This window comes from Hemicordylus capensis, chromosome 5, assembly GCF_027244095.1.
Source record: "Hemicordylus capensis ecotype Gifberg chromosome 5, rHemCap1.1.pri, whole genome shotgun sequence".
In the NCBI taxonomy this organism is placed as follows: Eukaryota; Metazoa; Chordata; class Lepidosauria; order Squamata; family Cordylidae; genus Hemicordylus; species Hemicordylus capensis.
In genome coordinates, this window is record NC_069661.1 from 12,903,076 (window position 1) to 12,922,801 (window position 19,726).

The window sequence follows — 19,726 nt, forward strand, 5'->3', positions numbered from 1 at the left end:
TTTTCCTTCAGATAGTTGGGCGGGGGGGGAGAGAGAGAGAGCATAATGCTGTGTGTGCACAGTGGCCTACACTAAGGTAAGAGAGACAAGAGAGAGAACATTTTTACTGGACCAACCTGTCAGCATATTTATTATTTATTTAAAATAGTTATATCCTGCCCCTATAGCACACTACTGCTCGAGCCGGCTAACACAAAGTAGCTCAAGCCATAGCTTCTGAACAACACAGAGCACTCCGAAGTGGAAGGGGAAAGTGGCCAATTCTGAGCTGCACAGGGAATAAATGCAAAAATGAAATTAAATCCTGTAATGGCTTACTCACAGAACCCTTCCCACTCACGTAGTATAGTGACCTTTGAGAAATTGCCACTTGTTCTATGGGCTCCCCCCAGATCTCCTTGCTTTTAAAATCAAAAAGGTAAAAAGCTTTAATTAACGGTCCCACCTTCTGGAAGTGTTCTACACTCTTAGAAGGCCAACAGTCATATTTAAAGGTTACCTCGTCTGCAGTGTGGTGCCAATCACATATAACCATTCCCGTGCTGTTGGCTCCAGTGAAGCATCATTAAAAACAATCACGTGGGGAAAGCAAGTCCTATGGATAGATCCCCACACTAGCATGCATCTCCACTGGGGCCTCTGGCATGAGAAGTTCTATTGATACATCTTACACAGTACTAGAACGGTTGCCCAACTAAAGAAATACTGGTTGACTGATCAAATTACGTTTAATCCACCAAAACTGCATAAAATCTGCATAGTATTAAAACCATTGTTTTGAAGAACACTGTATATTTTGTTTTTAGTCACTGCACGTCTTGTGACACAGCAGATGTCACAAGACGTCACAAGATGCCTGTGTGAGGCATCTCCTGTGTGAGGGTGAAGGAAGAATAGTCTCCCCTTCTAAGAAAGCACTGGTCATGTCCACCCTAGTTGTGGTAGGGACTTCTATTAAATATAAATAACATTTCTAAAACATAATTAGGAATGCTTTTTGTCAGTTAAAAAGGTTTTTAATGGATTAATCTAATTGACTGATCCATTAACAGTTGCATTTTCAATGTAGTGTGGGAGCAGACCACAGAGAAATACTCTGAAAACTGCAACGATACTTCAGAGGTACACAGACGGGTGTGTGTGTGTGTGTGTGACATTTCCTCAGACTGTACTTTTCCATAATAATTTTTCTGAGTTCATTTAAGGTAAGACAGAGCCATGTGACAGCGTTCAAACAGAAGCACATGCAACATGTACAACGTAGCCCAACATGGGGAAAAAAAACACCAAGACCTTTGCAAAGAGTTGGCTGGGAGATGAGGAAGCAAGAGGGGATGGCTCCAAATCAGCAAAACAGGTGTTTAGATTTCCCACATTCTCCAAGAGCCAATGCAACATTGTGATTCAGAGCAGGAGCCAGGAAGTCCCCAGTGGAAACTCCATCTCAAAACACAAACTTACGACATAGCTTTTGACAAGCAGCAAGTCAGATCTCCCATCTGTAATAATATGGCGATAAGAATACCTGCGTATGTTAGAGGAATTTTTTATTACAGAGAAAGTGTATACGTGCACATTTCAAGTGCTTTACATATATGACATGTATTTAATTTATTTATTCGACTTATATACCACCCTTCTTAAAGTGGCTCAGGGCGGTTTACATTAAATTCAAAAACACATAATAAAATGTGACATGGCCAAGCAAAAGGAACACGCTCCCTGCTGAAATAAAAGCTTCCCCATCTCTGACAATTCTTCCCCATCTCTGACAATTTTAAAAAAATCTTTAAAGACACATTTGTTCACGCAGGCTCTTAATTAAATACCGTTTTAATAGTTTTAACTTCATTTTAAAATATTGTTTTAAGGTTTAAAATTCTTACAATGTTTTAATGTTTTGTTGTCATTTATTTTAACCAATGTTTTAATTTGTCATTTATTTGTTTTAACTAATGTTGTAACTTTTTGTTTTTGTTGTAAACTGCCCAGAGACGTAGGTTTTGGGCAGTATAAAAATATGTAAAATAAATAGACAAAATAAAAGAAGACTCCGGGGATGAAAATGAAACTCTCCTCCCACAAGGCCCCCTACAGTGTACTGTGTACACTGAAGTCAAGAGGACACCTTTGACCACCTATCTGTGGGCATCAATGACCTCGCCAGAGGTCCAGCACACCTGAACCCTCTTGCCAGGGCTAGTATGAATGATTCTACTCATGGTTAATTCATATGGCTCATTTCAACTGTCCAAAGGGCTTGACATGCATTGTCTCAGTAATCCTGCTAAAGGGGGAAAGAGGTACTTTTCAAGTGATGACTGCCTTATATTTAGTAGCGGGAAGGCAACTGTCCCTATTTATCCAATCCTAGGGCAGCCTGTGAGGACTGCAGAGAGCTGCACGGCTTCCGGCAGCAAACCCACCTAGGGAGCCCGCCGGGTAGCTGGGGGGAAGTGTGTGAGAATGCCCCTATCCCGGGCTAACTGCTCGTGTGTCAGCACCAGCTGCTCCCAGTTGGCACTGGCACAGGGACAGGCTCCCAGCCATCGCCAGGGGGATCTCCACAATGCACCACACATTCGTGCAGTGCATTGTGGGATTTAGGGGGGCCGGGACAATGTTTCCTGATCCCCGCCCCTCTGCGCTGCCTGTGGCAGCCGTGGACTGCCTGGAAACATGATTAGCATGCCCAGGAACTCCCAGACGACTGTCTGTGGGGAAGGAGAGCTTCTGCTGCCAGGGGCAACAGCGAAGCATCTGGGCGTGTGATCTGTGCGCCCAGCAGGGGCGTAACTACTATTAGGCAAGGGGAGGTGGCTGCCTGGGGGCCCCCACGTCTCGAGGGGCCCCCTAGAGGCAAGTCACATGACTATATATTGTGAAGTAAGTGTGTGTGTGTGTGTGTGTGTGTGTGTGTGTGTGTGTGTGTGTGTGTGTGTGTGTATCAGCGAGGGGCCCATTTTAAAATTTTGTCTCTGGGCCCACTCCAGCCTTGTTACGCCCCTGGCGCCCAGCAACATCCTGGAGATTGGGGAAGGGGAGATTAGGCAGCCTTCCTCCCTGCCCACCCGCCCGCCCTCCCAAACGGTTGCGTGAATGGGCCCTTTGTCTCAACCACCGCCCCCCTATCCAGAATGCATCACCTACCTACATCCGAGGGCTGTTTTGGAAATGAAAGATTCAAGTGTTTGCTACGCACTATGCTTTGAAAGCAAATACAGTTGGTCAACAGCGAGCAAAGACAAAGAGGCTATTCTCATACAGTACGTCGTGGAAACTGGGCTAAGGGAGCCTAGCCCGTTTCCCACTGCGCATGAGAACCGCTGGGAGACATGCGGCTCCCGGGAGCGGTGCGGTGGCCAATCCACTTGGGTAGCCGCCACTTAACCAGGTTTCGGGCACAGGATGCCTGGAAAGTGTGTTAACTGCTCATGTATCACCACGGCGTGGCTCCGCACCGCAGCGACTCATAAGTAGCCCCGACTGGGAGGCTACAACAAGCCTTCCGGCTTTAGAAGGGGGGGGGCTCCCCAGAATGCCCTACTCACTCGTGCAGATCATTCAGGGCCTCCCCACCGCCCCAACTGGCTCCGTGACAGATCCAGTAATCATCAGGGTGGCCAATCTGGCCGTCCAGGGAGGGCTTCCTGCTCGTGTGCAGGGAGAGCGGGTCAAGCCCGCTCTCCCCACAAATCCCATTCAGAACTGTGTCTTACGGAATTGTGATACCACTGAGTGTGTGCAACCTCTAAGTCAGTGTTGATCAATGATACAGTCTGCAGCGAGACGGCACAACTTTGACCCTCCAGCTGTTGTTGGACTACAACTCATATCATCCCGAAGTATTGGCCACTGAGGCTGGGGATGATTTTGGCTGTCCAAAAACAGCCAGAGGGCTGAAGCTGTGCAGCCCTCATCTATAGCCAACCTTGCTGAACACAGTTAGCAGCCTTTGTATTATGGCACCACAGCTGGTCAATAGTCATTGTTTTTCCCATCCCAGGCAGGCAGTATAAAGAAGGAGGCTTATCAAATACCTAGTGGGCTACCATACATCTGCTGGATTGTATTTGGCTTGGTGGGTCACACATCAGGCTGGCTTGCTCTATGAGCAACATGGTAATTGATATTAACTAGCATGTGCTCAGATGCCAAAAAGGTAAGCCAATCCCTTGGTTCTGAATGATGAAAAACAAGAACACAGAAGGTCGGGACGACCAAAGGTAATTAACATCACCACTTCCCAGTAATACCTTGAAATCAATATTCTGAACCTCCCACATTTCACAAAGATGATAAGCAGCTGGATTGCATTACCTAGAATCAGAGAGCCTGTGATCTGCTTTTTATTAAGGGAGAAAATTATCTGGGGCAGTTTAGACAGTATTCAGACCAGTCCATCATAAAAGCGTGGGGAAGAAGTGTGGGAGTAGACATTTATCCCACCCACCCAGTGCCTAACTGCATCATTCATTCCTAAACATGTGGTTTAATCCTCCATCGAATACATTACTAGTAAAACTGAATATAGAGGGGCAGTTTAAACAAACGGCCACCACCTCATGAAAACAAGTAACTGCATCCACACTCCTCCTCATGTGTTTAAAGAGCTAGGCTGGAGTATTAGACTTAGAAGTCTGAAGCACAAAGCTTAACCACGGTTAGCATTGACCATGGCTTGCTACATTACTCTGATTAAGATCTCAAATGTACAGAGAATAACTTGGTGAGTAAGCTCTGCCTTTGGACAGCATGTATATACAAAGATCAGCTTGGCACCTGGCAAGCAAAGAGGTGGGGAAGCAATTTTTAACCATGGCTTGCTCAGTGCAGATGGAAAACTTTTAAACCATTCTTAATACAACCATGGTGTGCAAACCTACTTCAAACCATAGCTTCACATTTCAAGTTTTCAGCCAGTCCTTAACCACAATTCAGATATTCAGACACAACGCTTTAGCATAGTGAAGCATTAGGTTCACATGAGGTCATGCAGTTTAGCCAACTGTTCAAACCTGTTCGTGGATTCACTGGAATCTCTTTCATACAGTCTGTTCCAAATGTTTAAATCATTACTCATCTTCAAATTCTAATTTTTATTGCACATTCCCTACAGACAGGTACGGTCCAGCACCAAACAAGGATGCAGCCAGACGGCAGCCTTCCAGAAAGCAGGAGTCTGAACCATGCTAGCTTTCTGCCTAATCAGATTATGTGGAATTTACTTTCCAGGGAAAGCTGCATTTTGAGTCACAAATGTTAAAAGCTGCACATTAACCTAAGGCCTTGGATGACACGGCTACAGCTGAGACAGTAGCAGCGGGTACATTACACACACACTTATAAACACACACAATAGCAATCCATAGATTAATTTCAGAAGCTGAGTCAGATCCACGTTAGCAGTCATTTCTTTTTTAAAAAATGAAACCAGAGGCATATGTGCAGCATTTCAGTCCAATCACTCAGCTACCCCTGCAAACAAGATCAGACATCCTGAGACAACAATCCTTCAACTCAGAAGCTCTTTGGGTGCTACAAGTGGTGGGAAAACAGGACAAAAATATTAAAAGAAGTGCTGAAAGAGGAAACTTGAATAGGTATTTTTTAAAAAAAAAATTGCTTGCACTGCAGTATTTGAAGGGGAGAGTTGCTTATTTCCCTTACAGGGGAATCCTTGAGAAGTCCTCCTACCTGGAGGGCCTGAATCCTACAATATGGGCCACACTTGAAGACAGTGCAGAAGCCACCCGCCAGACAGCAGGGGCTGGGCACACATACCTATCTTGGCCTATTTGCAATGGCTGCCAGTTTGCTTCTAGGCTCAATTTCTGGGGATGCTCTTTAAAGCCCTGAATATCTCACAAACAGACACCTTCCTCCCACATATAGCTCCCCATGGGCTGAAGACATCACAGAAGGGATTCCCACCTACAGGAGCAGGTTCATTTGCCAAGCACTCCAAAATCAGATGTCTCAAGCTGTGCCACCAATATGATAGAATTCCCTCTCTCGGAAGGTTCAGCAGGCTACACCACTGTCTTGTTTCAGTGTAAGGACACACTTTTCCCACCAGGTTTCATAGTTTTGGGGAAACATCCTTTCCTGGGTCCTTTTTCTTCCTAAATCTGTGGCTGCTGGGTTTTGTTCTTATGAGTGGGTATGCCACCTAATGGCGCAGCAGGGGAGTAACTTGCCTAGGGAGCAAGAGGTTGCCGATTCGAATCCCCACCTATATTAGGCAGCAGCAATATAGGAAGATGCTGAAAGGCATCATTTCATACTGTGCGGGAGGAGGCAATGGTAAACCCCTCCTGTATTCTACCAAAGAAAACCACAGGGCTCTGTGGGTGCCAGGAGTCGACACAACTTTATTTATTTAACTAGCTTTAGCCTGGTTGCATGTTTTTAGTATGTACTATAATGTTTATGGTGCACCACTTTGAATACTACTTTTTCACACAAGGCACGCAATTTTTTACATGTTCTTCTCTATCTCTTAGGCAGGAGCAAACAGATTCAGAATGTAAAATTCCGAATATTCTGAGTAGCTATAATTTTTAAATGTTGCATGTTGTATTTGGTTGCTTTAGCTTTTGTACTGTTAGATACCTTTTGTCCTTTCAGAGGAAGGTAGTTTATACATTTTTTAAAACAAACAAATACATACTTTGGGGATATCGTGTTTGTTTCAATTATATTTTATTTTTGATCTCTGGCAGAGGAAAAACACAACAAATATTATTTGACCTGGGCTCTTAAGAATTTGTTTGATTGCATAATAATAACAACCACAACGGTAGATAGAGAGATAGATTATTCTTTATTCAGTCACTGACGGGGGGGATAAATCAAAATTTCAAGAAAAACATCTAATAAAAGTATAAATTAATAATAATAATAATAATAATAATAATAATAATAATAATAATAATAATAATATTCTATGCCATTATACAAAGGCATATTATTTTTTTGTTATTGTTATCTGATTGTCAGCAACAAAGAAGTCCTCAAGTGGTTTACACAGAAAAAGAAATAAGAATGTGGTTGCAAAAAGGCTCACAATCTAAAAAGAAAACCAAGGAGACTCCAGCAACAACTGCCAGATGGATATTGTGCTGAGGGTGAACAGGGACAGCTGCTCCCCACCTGCTAAATTTATGAGAGCCACCATCTAAAAAGGTGCCTCTGGTGGCTTTCAGCAACAAAAACTACACTTCAAGCCCTCCTAGGTAAGGACGGCATCACTCCCATATCATAGCGGCACACAACTTCAGTGCATAAAACACTGAAATAGTAGAAGAACTGAGGAGATTCATAATGACATAGTTTGCAAGCCTCTTCTATGAGCTGTTTTCCTGATGAAACCACACCCAAAAAGTACGGATTCAAAGAAGTCTTAGAATCCCTGCAACAATATTCCCCAGGTCTGCATGACTACACTGTGATCTGAAGCCAATTAAGTCTTTAAGAAATCTGGACACAAATTTTAGCAGAGTCACAATTGCACAATTGTAACCCAATAGATTTTTAGCACTTGTTAAATCAGCTCTGGCTGAAGCCAGTTTTAGAGCAAATCAGCCTTACGCAAGCTTCATGCACACCAACATCCCATCGCCCCTTAATCTTGTGAACTGCAACACCCCCTGCTAGTCTATTCCTGGAACTCTTAAGAAACAAGACAGTTGTGTTAAAATCTTCCAGACTGTATGGCGATGAAAGGGAAGGTTGGGGGGGAGATATTTCATTTATGTTTTCCTTAAAGTGAATGGGTTCCCTGATTGCCAGATGATGTAAAAACACTGACCTCTGGGCTAAGACAGTACCTGGTCACTTAAGCTTCTGCAAGTTTCATACTGGCAACTAAGATTTTGAAGTATTGATCAAGCCCTGTGCAGGGCTGGTGTCTAAATGAGAATTGCCTTGCTCAGTCAGAACAAAGGATCCATCCAGTACAGGGGTTCGAAAACTTGGGTCCCCAGATGTTGTTGGACTACAACTCCCACCATCCCCATCTGCAATGACCACTGTGGATGATCAGAGTTGCAGCCCAACAATTTGAGACCCAAGCTTGAGAACTCCTGATCTAACCCAACCAGATGCCTCTGGAAATTCACAAGCAAGGCATGAAGATGATGGCCTTCTTTCATTTGGCCAGCATCTTGTACTCCGAGGTATACAGTCTCAGAATTTCCACTTAGCTAGCTTGATAGGAAAATCCTCCATGAATTTGTGTGAGATGCTGGCTCCCATGAATCTGATATAGGTTTCATCTGGGGCAACTGCAGCTTCTGTGGCATTTTCTACTTGGCAAGGAAGGCAGAGCCAATTGGGCAAAATTGTGTTGCAAAGAAAGCCTCACAAGTTGAAAGCCTCATGAAGAAAGGCTCACAAGATGACTAGACTCCAAGTTAGCCTGCCACCTCTGGAGCTCTTGTGGATCTAAAAGACCCACAGAATGTCAGGCAAGGAATCAGAAGGGAAACATCCCTATTTTCTCCTCCTGTCAGCTGTCGTGCTGTAATGACAAAGGGGAAAGCTACTGGTAGGGCAGGAAGAAAGTGGGTTTCTCACATGCTGCATGTTGACTGCAGCATCAGGTAACGAATCATACATGTGAATGAGCCACCACAGGTAGCCTTTGCAAAAAGAATGTTCATAATTGTCCCGTGTCAGCTAGAACACAATGCCCAACATCCTAACTAAGGAAGACACACCCGCACTGCAGAGTGCTTCAAGAGTACCGCACTGCAGAGCATCCTCTGCTTCCCCATGAAATGCCCAGTGTGACATGAACATCTGTTCCCAAGGGCTGCAAGACCTTTTTCAAGTGGTGCAGCAGACCATTTACAAGGGGAACAGAGCTGGACAAAAATCCCCCACCCCACACTCCATTCTTTGCAGCTAAGAAAGTGATTCACAGCAAGTCTCCTTGACACGTGTCCACTTCCAGACTTAGGATTTCAGCCAATGCTTTTTTGTAGAGTTTTCATTCACATATTCAGCTGCAAGCCATTAAACATTGAGAAATCAGGGTGTGCCTCATTTGTGTGAGTCAATCCAGAGTCTGTGGCTGTTGCACCAACACAGAGGACAAGGTCAACATTCTGGCACCAGCTGTACCTTTCTACACATAAGAACCCTTACCCCAGGCACATACGGAAGTAGACCAGGCAACATCTCATCCTCCTAGTACTTCAACTGTATCTAATCACTTTCCTTCCACATTCCAAATATATCGTCCAGTAAGACCTAGAGGTCATTCACACAATCAAAAACTGTGTTCTACCCTAGTTTGGCAGCTGTGTGTGCTCCCAATTTTTGGTTGTGTGGAAGCAAGTTAAGAAGAAAGCCTGGGCAGAAGTGATTGTGTGGAAACAGGGTAGGAGAAAAAGCTACCCAGGTTTTCCTCTAATCTTGCTTCCACACCACCCAACATTGGGAGAACACAGCTGCCAAACCCAGGTAGGCCACAGTTTTAGATTGTGTGAATGACCTGCTAGGCTAGAAAAAATTTCAAAGTCCTAGGCATTTTAATCTTAATCCAGTGGTTAGAAGACAGCATCCAGGTTTAGCAACCTGGAGTTCCACCAAAAGAGAGGGCCACTGACTGAGCAATTCAATTTTTTAAAAAGAAGCACTTCCTACATGTATAACGTTTGTCCTTGATTAATTCATACCGCAACTGATTTTCATCAAGGGAGGCATGTGTCCTCCTGGGTGACTTGAAAAGATACTTGGGCTGTCCGCATGACCATTACTTGGGTAGGGGAAGCCTCCTAAGCAAGTTCGGGAGCTGGCCACACTCCCACTTTCTGCTCGAGTGCAAGTTTAAAGCAAGGTCGGAGATGCTGGCAGTGATCACGTGCTAACCCGCAGCTGGGTCAGAGGGCATTCCCTCCTACCGCATTAAAGACCTGGGTAAAGCTGTGGGAAGAGGGAGTCCCGCAACCCAACTCCTGCAGAGCACACTGTCACTGCTGGTGCCTCCAACGTTGCTTTTAACTCACATTCAAGCAGAAAACTGGAGCGAGCACAACTCCTGAGCCAGGGCAGGAGGCTTCTCCAGTGCTATTCATAATTATGTGAACCAGCCTGATGATTTGCTTGAATCCCATAGTTGGGGAAAACAGCCAAATGTAAAAGGACTTTATCTCTGGCTGGAGCAGGTTTCAACCCCCCAAAGAGTCAGACGCGTGGGATTTTTCCAGTCTTGAACTAGTCCCTGAGGAGATTCTCACAACCACAGGGAAGTGGGCAAAGGGAGCCTAGCCTGTTATCCTGTGATTGTATGCTGCAACGGAGGCCACATGGCTCCCGGCAGCAAACCACAGTAAGTACCTCTTCCCTTAAACGAAGTTAGCAGAGGAAGCACCCCACTAACTCTATTCTTCTGATTGTGAGATGCTGCGGCACGGCTCTGCGTCATGACAACTCACAAGGAGACCCCCGACTGGGAGGCTAAAACAAGCCTCCCAGTCTCTGACGTCTCCCCAGAATGCCCCGCACACTTGCGCAGGGTGTCCTGGGGCTTCTGTGATGGAGCCAGTAGTTGTGTGGCTGGCCGATCCAGCTGCCCAGGGACGGCACCCTGCTCAGCTGCGGGGAGGGCGGACTAAGCCCACTCTCCCCACAGAGCCCGGTAAGGCTCTACACACCGACCATGTGTAGAGCCTCCCTGAGTTTCAGTTTAACCAACAGAAAACTGCCTTTTAATCATCAGTCAGATCAAAAATCTTGACACACTTGTCAAAAATCTTGTCACTATTTGACACTCAAAAATCATAAATGGAAAGATAGAAAGCAAATACATTGGCCGGATTCACACAGTCATTCAAATCTAGATTTAATGAGGATTGCTGACATTAGCATGACTGAGTGAACTCACACCAAGATAGGAACCTGAGATTCATCTTGGGCCATAAACCACTTTGGCATAGGTTCACATGATCACACTAATGCTGGTAACCCACATTAAACCTAGATTCAAATGACTATGTAATGACAGGTCATTATTTCAGAAGCTCCCTCAACAACCAAGCAATCCTAATGCTTCTTTATTTATGGGATACCCAAACGCATCTCTGCACCTGGCGAAACTATTGCATACAAAAACATGGTCCAAGAGAAGGAAGGGAATCCGGAATCTTTGCCGTCCCAGCTCTGTCATTGCAAAAATATTCCAAAATGTACAACAAAAAATGTTGGAATTTAAACCAATTCTGAAAACAAAGCAAGTTTTACACATCCATTTATACCTAGTATAGAATTTGAGCTCCTCCTCAACCATGAAATCATAACATTTTGTATAACCTAATGTTTTCAGCTCACACTTTACAGTTAATATCCTCCTCTGGGCATCCTCCCTTTGGCACTGTAGGCTCTCTTGAGCAACATTGTGAATTACCCATTACTCACTCAGAGGCTTGAGGATGCTACTACTCGTCTCATCAGCATTTTCAACATCAGATTTGTCAGAGTAGTTTTCAGAAATTTTCTCCTTTTCTTTCTTTTCCTTGGGCTTTCTTCTGTGGCGCCTTCTTCTGTGGTAACTTTTAGGCACATGAACCCCAATATAGACTGTATGATGACCTAGGAACAAATATATTGCAATATTTTTACAATTTTGCAGATTGTAACCAGTGAGATTTATGCATATTGATCATGAAATTAATACAAGTTGCATAGTATATCATCCTTAGGTATACAGTAGATACCAAACTTTGATAACTAGAAATTCAGATCAGAGGGATCACAGATAGTTTCTTCAGTAACACACAGCTGCCCGCTTCCCTCTCTAAAATGCGGTATTAATAAGAGATTGAGTGATTTTATCTGTATTGTATTTAGCAAAGTGGTCATAGCAGGCCTCTTTTTTTCAAGCTTCTCTTTAAAACAATTAGGACTAGGGCTCTTTAAAAAAATGCAACTCTGCTGCCAAGAATCTAAAAGAGTCTATCAGACCACACTGAATATGAATGTTGTTAATGCAGCACAAGAGTGGTTTTTCAACTTCATAGTTTAGCCAACGTAGATTTCCACAGATGAGAAATTTAAAGAGCACTTTCAATGTTACATAGCAAAACACCTTAAGAAATAAATCAGATGTTGTCTTCATAATCTGAAAACCCATCTTCTTTTCCAAAAAAACCAAACAAGCCTGAATCCCTTATCCTGGATTTCACATAGATTACGAACAAGTGTCTTTGATGTGGTCACATAAATGTGGTTTTACCTACTCATTTCTCAGGGCTCTGGGTGGAGAATAACAGATAAACAAACGTACATATACCGCCACAGATGGGAATATGTTTATCTGAAGGTGTGCTTCCCATAAACCCAACAAGTGAATTATCTCCACGTGCTATCAGCTGCTTTCCTTCACACTAAAACCTCCGTAGTTACTGTTCCCAACCACAGTCAGAGTCATGTTGCAGATATTTTGCAGATTAGAGTAATAGGAAAAGATTCATCACAGAAACCAACACAGACATGCACACTACTGAGATCCAGGAGTAACAGTGGTATAACCTGGGCTGTCAGTTCTTGCTGTTTTGCTTCAAGAGCCTATGCCACGCAGGACCTTAAGAGAGACTAAGCTATGAACTAGTTCTCACTCCACTTTTATCATGAACTCACTGAGGCTGTTCTCACGAGCAGCCAAACCTGGGCCTGGCTGCCCATGAGAACCGCCGGGAGCCACATGAAGCCCAGTGCGCACTCCCTTAACCCTGTTTAACTGACCATGTCTCCGCGCCGGCAGCTTTCAGCCAATGCCAAGACACGGAGGACTGCCCGCCTGTCTGCAGAAGGATCTCCATAATGCACCGTGCACTCTCACAGTGCATTGTGGGATTTCTGGGGGCCAGGACAATGCATCCCGGCCCCTGCAACTCTGCACTGCTTGGGACAACAGTAGGTTGTCTGGACATGCAATCCGCATGCCCAGCCACTGGGACTCGGTCATCTGTGGGGGAGGTAAGCTTTTGTAGCCTTCCTCCCCGCGTGCCCTCCCGCCCAGGTCCCTGATCGGGAGAAAGGGCCGACTGGCTGAAGTACGGAGCATGGAAGCCCTGGTGCAGAAAGCAAACCACCTAAAAGAACGTCCCAACTAAAGGCACTGGTGCAACCAAGGCGTGCCCTCCCTTTCCCCAGGAAGTGGCCCAGAACCCCTGCACAACCCCCGGGGACATATTCTCAGGTGGCACAGAAATGTCAGTTCCCTGCTGCACTGGTGCATTAGGCTGCTTTCTGGCTGCACTGGTGCATCCTTGCTCTGCATGTCAGCAACTATGTAGTCTTAAGCAGAGAACCCTCTCTTTCTTTCTCCACATCAGTGATGAATTCTATGATATGAGGATAAGAATACTGACCTACCTTACAGGGCTACTAGCCGGTATTTGCTCTCAAACGGGGCTGCACAGCCCCATTTGGGAGCCAAGGCACGCCCCCTGCGTCTGATGTCAGACACAGGGGGTGTGGCAGGGGCACCAGGTGTGGCCCCTGATTGGCAGCGGCCCAGGTTCCACTCAATGGTGGCTCCGCCCCTGATTACATCTCTATGTTTGCAAATAAGTTTCATTTTCCAAAAATCTAAGCCTACAACCTCTTTTCTTTCTTTGAAATGCATGAGTTGTACGGTGAGAAAAGTCTGATGTCTTGATTTTAAAGTTGATCCCTTTTGTATAGTACTACAACATAGGAATACACTGTACTATATAGTACTATGGCCCGCGGGAAACATATTTTTGGGTGACACATTGGACTTCCTGGGGAAGGGGAGGGCACTTCCTTACTGCACCGGAGCAGTTAGCTGGGAAGTTCTGTTAGGCTGCTCTCTCACTGCACCAGTGTATCCTGGCTCTGTACGTCAGCCAGTAAATACTACATCCCTAAACAGAATCTAATGGGTGCTCTTCGTTGCAGACAAGACATTGCCACAGTCTCTTGAATGTGAACCATTATAATCTTATCTGAAGATGAGAACAGAATCCTGATTTTTTTAAAAAAATGTTGAGTAAATCAGACATTAGTAACTGCTGCAAGAATTCTTTCAATGTCTGGGGAAGGGGTGTATGTGTGCAAATCAGCCCCCCGAGAGTATTAACGCTATTGAAAAATTGAGCCCTGAGCAAAAAGTGACATGCTCATTGACCACTACAGCCCCACCTCGACTACAGCCAGGAAGAAGAGGAGGAAGTAATACCAGCAGATTGTGATTGCATCAGTCCCGCCTGAAATATCTTCCCATGTAGCACAAATCCCCTTAGCACTTGTCCTTCTGCTGCTTAAGGGCAACTTCCGCATCATTGCAACATATATGGCAAGAGCGCAAGGGCAGTGTCTTTAGCACAAGAATTATCATGGCATTATCTGGAGGATTCTAATTTAGGGGCCCTAACTTCCACACCCCTCCTCAGTTAGTCCCCTGCTAACTGAGCAAAGAGGCCCCTTTGTGATTCTCTTTAATGAGCAGTGCAAGAGCAACTGGCTCTATCCGTCCCCAGCACAGCATCCCTCCAGTAGCTGTTGCTGGCGTCTCTCTCTCATGTATCTCTCCAGTGGGCCCTCTGGGGACAGGGAGTAGTTTTATTTATTTATTTATATTTATGTAAACCACTTTGGGAACTTTTGTTGAAAAGTGATATATAAATATATTTGTCATATTCCTCCACAGTACACCATGGACTGGACATTTCAGCTCATGTTGCGTATGTACACACACACACACACACACACACACACACACACACACACAGAGTGAGAAATAAGACTGGTGTGATGGCTGAAAGAATGATCACAGCTAGCAGCAAAAGAACAAAGAGATGCTGAAGAATAAGAGAGACCAACATGACCATGTATATGAGACCTACTCATACATTATGTTCAACACACATGCACAATCTGCAAGTACGGATCTGTACATACACAGTTATTCATATGTTATACTGAATGCATGTAGAGCAGTATACTTCTTATCTGTACCTGTATTTAAGAGGGTCTGTACCAGGTTCCCTTTCAAAATGAACATATACTATAATTCAGAAAAAAAGCACATGCCTATGTATAGACAGACACCTGAATGCACATAAAACATAGTGTCCAAATATGGCTACAGGCACCATTAAATGTGTTGGGGGGCAACTAGGGAACAACTTTTTATTCTTTTCCTTCCTAAGGCCTTTTATTTTCCTTCCTTCTTCTCTCGTTTTTCCCCCTTTTTATTGAATGGGTGCTTGTGCAAGTGTGATAAAAGCGAAGTCAAGCGGACCCCACAAGCATGTGCATGCGCACGTACACAAACATACGCATGCACACAGATCAAGTAACCTCTCACAACCACACTAGACTTTAAACTAAGGGAGCGCAGCCCGGTTTTGCACACACGTGTGAAATGCCGGGATCATCCCACCGGCAGCATGGTGGCAAACCCGCCTACCTTGCCACCCTTCAAAATGGGGTTAGGAGAGCAAGTGTTTTTCAAATCGTGTGTCAGCCGCGGCTGCTTGCAGCCGCAGCTGGTAGACATGGGGTGGGGTGTCCCAATAATGCACTGCGAACTCATGTGGTGCATTACTGGAGCTCCAGGGGGCGGACCAACACAAGGCAATGCAGCCCAGTACCCTGATTCTTGGAGCTACCAAGGGTCAGCAGGAGCCAGTGCTTGTCTGGGCAGGTGATCTGCCCATCCAGGGAGGGAGAGCCGCTCATCTGCGGGAAGGTAAGTATAACCCACCTTCTCCACAGACCACTCTGGAACCCTTCTTACTAATCATGAGAAGAAGCTCTAAGACTGCCACCAAAGCGCATCCACTTTGTGACTCGTTCCCATACCCAAGGAGGGCCCGTATGGTGCAGTGATTAAAGTGTTGTACTGGGAGAGTACAACACTTGGTTGAACCCAGTTGTTGGGTTCAAAACCCTCTTCAGCCATGAAGCTCACCAGATGACCTTGGGTCAGTCACTGTCTCTCAGCCTAACCTACTTCATAGGGCTGATGTGAAGAGAAAAGGGGAGAAGACGTGTGCTTCCCTGAGCTCCCTAGAGAAAGGGCAGGCTGTAAATGCAGGTTGTACTGGTTGAGAGAGGAGCTAGAAGGTGGCAGCTGTTGTCCACGGCAGCCACACATTTATTGTCAAGTCCAGTTTCACCCTCAGGCACGCAGGGCTGAAACAGTCTAACGGTATCTAGGTCTTGTATGTGGCACTGAAGGAACAAAAATCCAGCTTATATTCTGGGCAAGCGATGAGCTCCCGACCTATGCAGAGGCAGCATGGAGCAACGCCCACATCAGCTGCAGTTTCCAAAACAGTCATCAAGGGTGTGTCCACATATTCTGGGTATGGCTTGCAGCTCTGCAAAGGCTCAGCCACACACGTGCTTTATCACCTAACCAAGAACAGGTTAAGTCGTCCACCTCCTTCCCTGGGTACCTGGAGCAAAAGTCAACCTTGCACAACACAGACTCCTAAGACATGGCCACTGGCAATTCAGGTGAACTGCACACGCTCGCGTGCACGCACACACACACACACACACACACACACACACACACACACTTCTACAGAACGGGCTGGAAAAGGCCTCTGCTTCAGAAACAGGGCAGAGGAGGAACAGGCTCTTTTGTTCCTCTTGCTCCTTCTACTTCCATCCATTATGCCTTCTGGCGTGCTGTTAGACCCAAAAGAGTCCCCTGCCTCAGGTGTACCATTTCCTAGAGCCACTTCCTCAGCAAGGCCCTTCCTGAGCCCAGGCCAGCCTTCCTGCACCCATCTTCACAGAAAAATACAGAGGCCCCCCACACGAGCAGTGTGGAGAGCCGTAAAGGGTTTTGCAGGGAGAACGACCTTGACTCACTCTCCCCACACACGAGCAGGCCGCTCGCCCTGGGCGGCCGGATTGGCTGCCCACATGATTACCAGCTCCGTCATGGCAGGGCATTGGAGCGATGGGGATCAGGGGCCTCCAGGCCACCGGAAGTGCATGGAGCATTCTGGGGAGCCCCCTGACACCTGGAGGCTTGTTGTAGCCTCCCCAATGGGGGTTCTACTCATGAGTCATCATGGCGCAGAGCTGCACCGCAGCAACACGCAACCAAAAAAATGGGGTTAGCAGAGCGTGCACTCTGCTAACCTCGGGTGACGGGCATTTAGGGAGGCCTTCTGCCATTGCAGCACACAAGCAGCAGGAACCAGGCCAGGCTCCCTTCGCCCAGTTTCTGCTGCTCGTGAGAATATCACAGAGAGCTCACCATCAAAAACAGCATTTGGGACGGGTTTGGGAGCTAAAAAGAGGAGAACCTGGGTAGCACTGAACTGGGTGGAAGCAAAGTAGGAGGGAAAGCAACCCAGGTTTTCCTCCTAGCTTCCACACAACCAAAAATTGGGAGGACACACAGCTGCCAGACCCAGGTAGACCCGCAGTCTTTGACTGTGTGAAGGACCACCTAGGCTAGAAAAAATATTTCAGTGTCCTAGGCATTTTAATCTTTTGGCTTCTGAAGATGCACACCGAAAGGATCTGTGGCACTTGGCCACAAAGGACAGAGCCCAATCCCCTCCCTTAAATTTTTCAATAAATACTAAAAATTTATTAAAATACCAACATAAATACTAAAATGTTCGATAACAGTATTTATTAGGGCAGGAGTTCTCAAGCCTTAAAAACTTCACCTATACTACTACTACAAATATTTATATACTGCTTTTCTACAAAAGTTCTCAAAGCGGTTTACACAGGGAAACCAACCAACGAGATGGCTCCCTGCCCCACAAGGGCTCACATCCTAAAATCAGACACAAAGTGGACACCAGCAAGAGCCACTGGAGGGACGCTGTCTTGGAGTCGGATAGCGACAGCTGCTCGCCCCCTGCTAAATATAAGAGAATTGCCACTTTATAAGATGCCTCTCTTGTATTATTTATTATGGCAGAGGTTCTCAGACTTGGGTCTCCAGATGTTGTTGGACTACAATCCCCATGGCCATTTTGGCTGGAGGTGATGGGAGTTTCAGTCCAATAACATCCAGGGACCCAAGTTTGAGAATTATAGAAAGGAACAAGAGTCTCTGAGGCTCTACACATGATCCGTGTGGAGAGCCTAACCGGGCTCTGCGGGGAAAGTGAGCTTAGCCCTGGGAGCTCACCCTGGGTGGCCAAATCGGGCCCCCACGCGATTACTGGCTCTGCCACGGAGCCGGTAGGGGCAGCGGGGATTGGGGGCCACCTGGCTCCCGGAAGTCCTAGGATGCCCCATGCAAGTGCAGGGGGCATTCTGGGGAGAATTGTGTCTCTCCTCATGAGTCGCCATGGTGCGGAGCCACACCATTTATTTGTTTGTTTATTTAACATGTTTGTATACCGCCCCAAACCAAGGTCTCAGGGCGGTTCACAACAAGCAATAAACAAAACATTAAAATCAATTAAAATTCTAAAAACAATTTAAAACAAATCAATAAACAGTCTAAAATTTAAAAAGTTAAAAAGTTAAAAAGCCTGGGTAAAAAGATGAGTCTTCAATCACTTTTTAAAAGCCGCTAGAGACGGGGAGACTCTTATTCCCACGGGAAGCGCGTTCCAAAGTCTCCAGGCGACAACAGAGAAAGCCCCTCCCTGGGTGGCCACCAGACGACATGAAGGTAGCCACAGACGAGCCTCCCCTGATGTACACAGTGGACGATGGGGATCATGCAGAAGAAGACGCTCTCTTAAGTACCGTGGGCCTAAGCTGTTTAGGGCTTTATAGGTTATAACCAGCACTTTGTATTTTGCCCGGAAACTTATTGGCAGCCAGTGCTACTCCTGTAATACAGGAGTAATATGGTCTCTTCAAGATGACCCGGAGACCAAACTGGCTGTCGCATTTTGTACTAATTGTAGTTTCTGGACTACGTACAAAGGCAGCCCCACATAGAGCGCATTGCAGTAATCAAGTCTGGAGGTTACCAGCAAGTGTACTACTGTTCTGAGATCATGAACCTCAAGAAACGGACGCAGCTGGAGTATCAACCAAAGCTGATAGAAAGCCCTTCTGGCCACTGCCTCAACCTGAGGAACCAGGGAAAGGTGTGGATCCAGAAGCACTCCCAGACTGCGTACCATGGCAATTCACAATCAGTGAAATGGGGTTAGCAGAGCGCTCACTCCGCTAACCTTGTTTAAGGGTTGGGGCAGTTAAGGAGGTCTGCTAACGGGAGCCTTGCGGCTCAGCACACATCCTCCGAAAACTGGGCTGGGGCCCCCTAGCCCGGTTTTCGGAGATTGTGAGAATAGCTTCTCTTTAAGCCAATGATTAAAAAAAGACACTTGTCTTTCAAGAGAAGTCTGGATAACTTCATGGAGGAGAGGTCTATCATCGGCTACTAGTCGGAGGGCTAAAGGCCACCTCTATCCTCAAAGGCAGGATGCCTCTGAGTACCAGTTGCAGGGGAGTAACAGCAGGAGAGAGGGCATGCCCTCAACTCCTGTCTGTGGCTTCCAGCGGCATCTGGTGGGCCACAGTGCAAAACAGGATGCTGGACTAGATGGGCCTCCTTGGGCCTGATCCAGCAGGGCTGTTCTGGTGTTCTTCTACAGCAGTGGCTTCCAAACAGTGTCCCTTGAAATCCAGAGACTCCTCAGAAGCTCATCAGAGGTTCCCAGAGAAGAAGAAGAGCAATAGCAGACAAACTGCCTCGAGTGTTGAGCACACCCCAACTTCCTGAAGGACCACTGCTAATTCC

The 19,726-nt window shown here is 46.0% G+C and overlaps 1 protein-coding gene across 8 annotated transcripts in view; it reads right to left on the reverse strand.

The window, feature by feature from the left end:
- The window catches only part of SLC4A4 (solute carrier family 4 member 4), a 310,714-nt gene that overhangs the window by 217,767 nt on the left and 73,221 nt on the right, over positions 1–19,726 (reverse strand). For all 8 annotated transcript variants that reach the window (XM_053252941.1, XM_053252940.1, XM_053252945.1 and 5 more), the window contains one exon: positions 11,425–11,598. In XM_053252941.1, the coding sequence (XP_053108916.1) occupies positions 11,425–11,598 (174 nt within the window). The remainder of the gene's footprint in view (positions 1–11,424; positions 11,599–19,726) is intronic.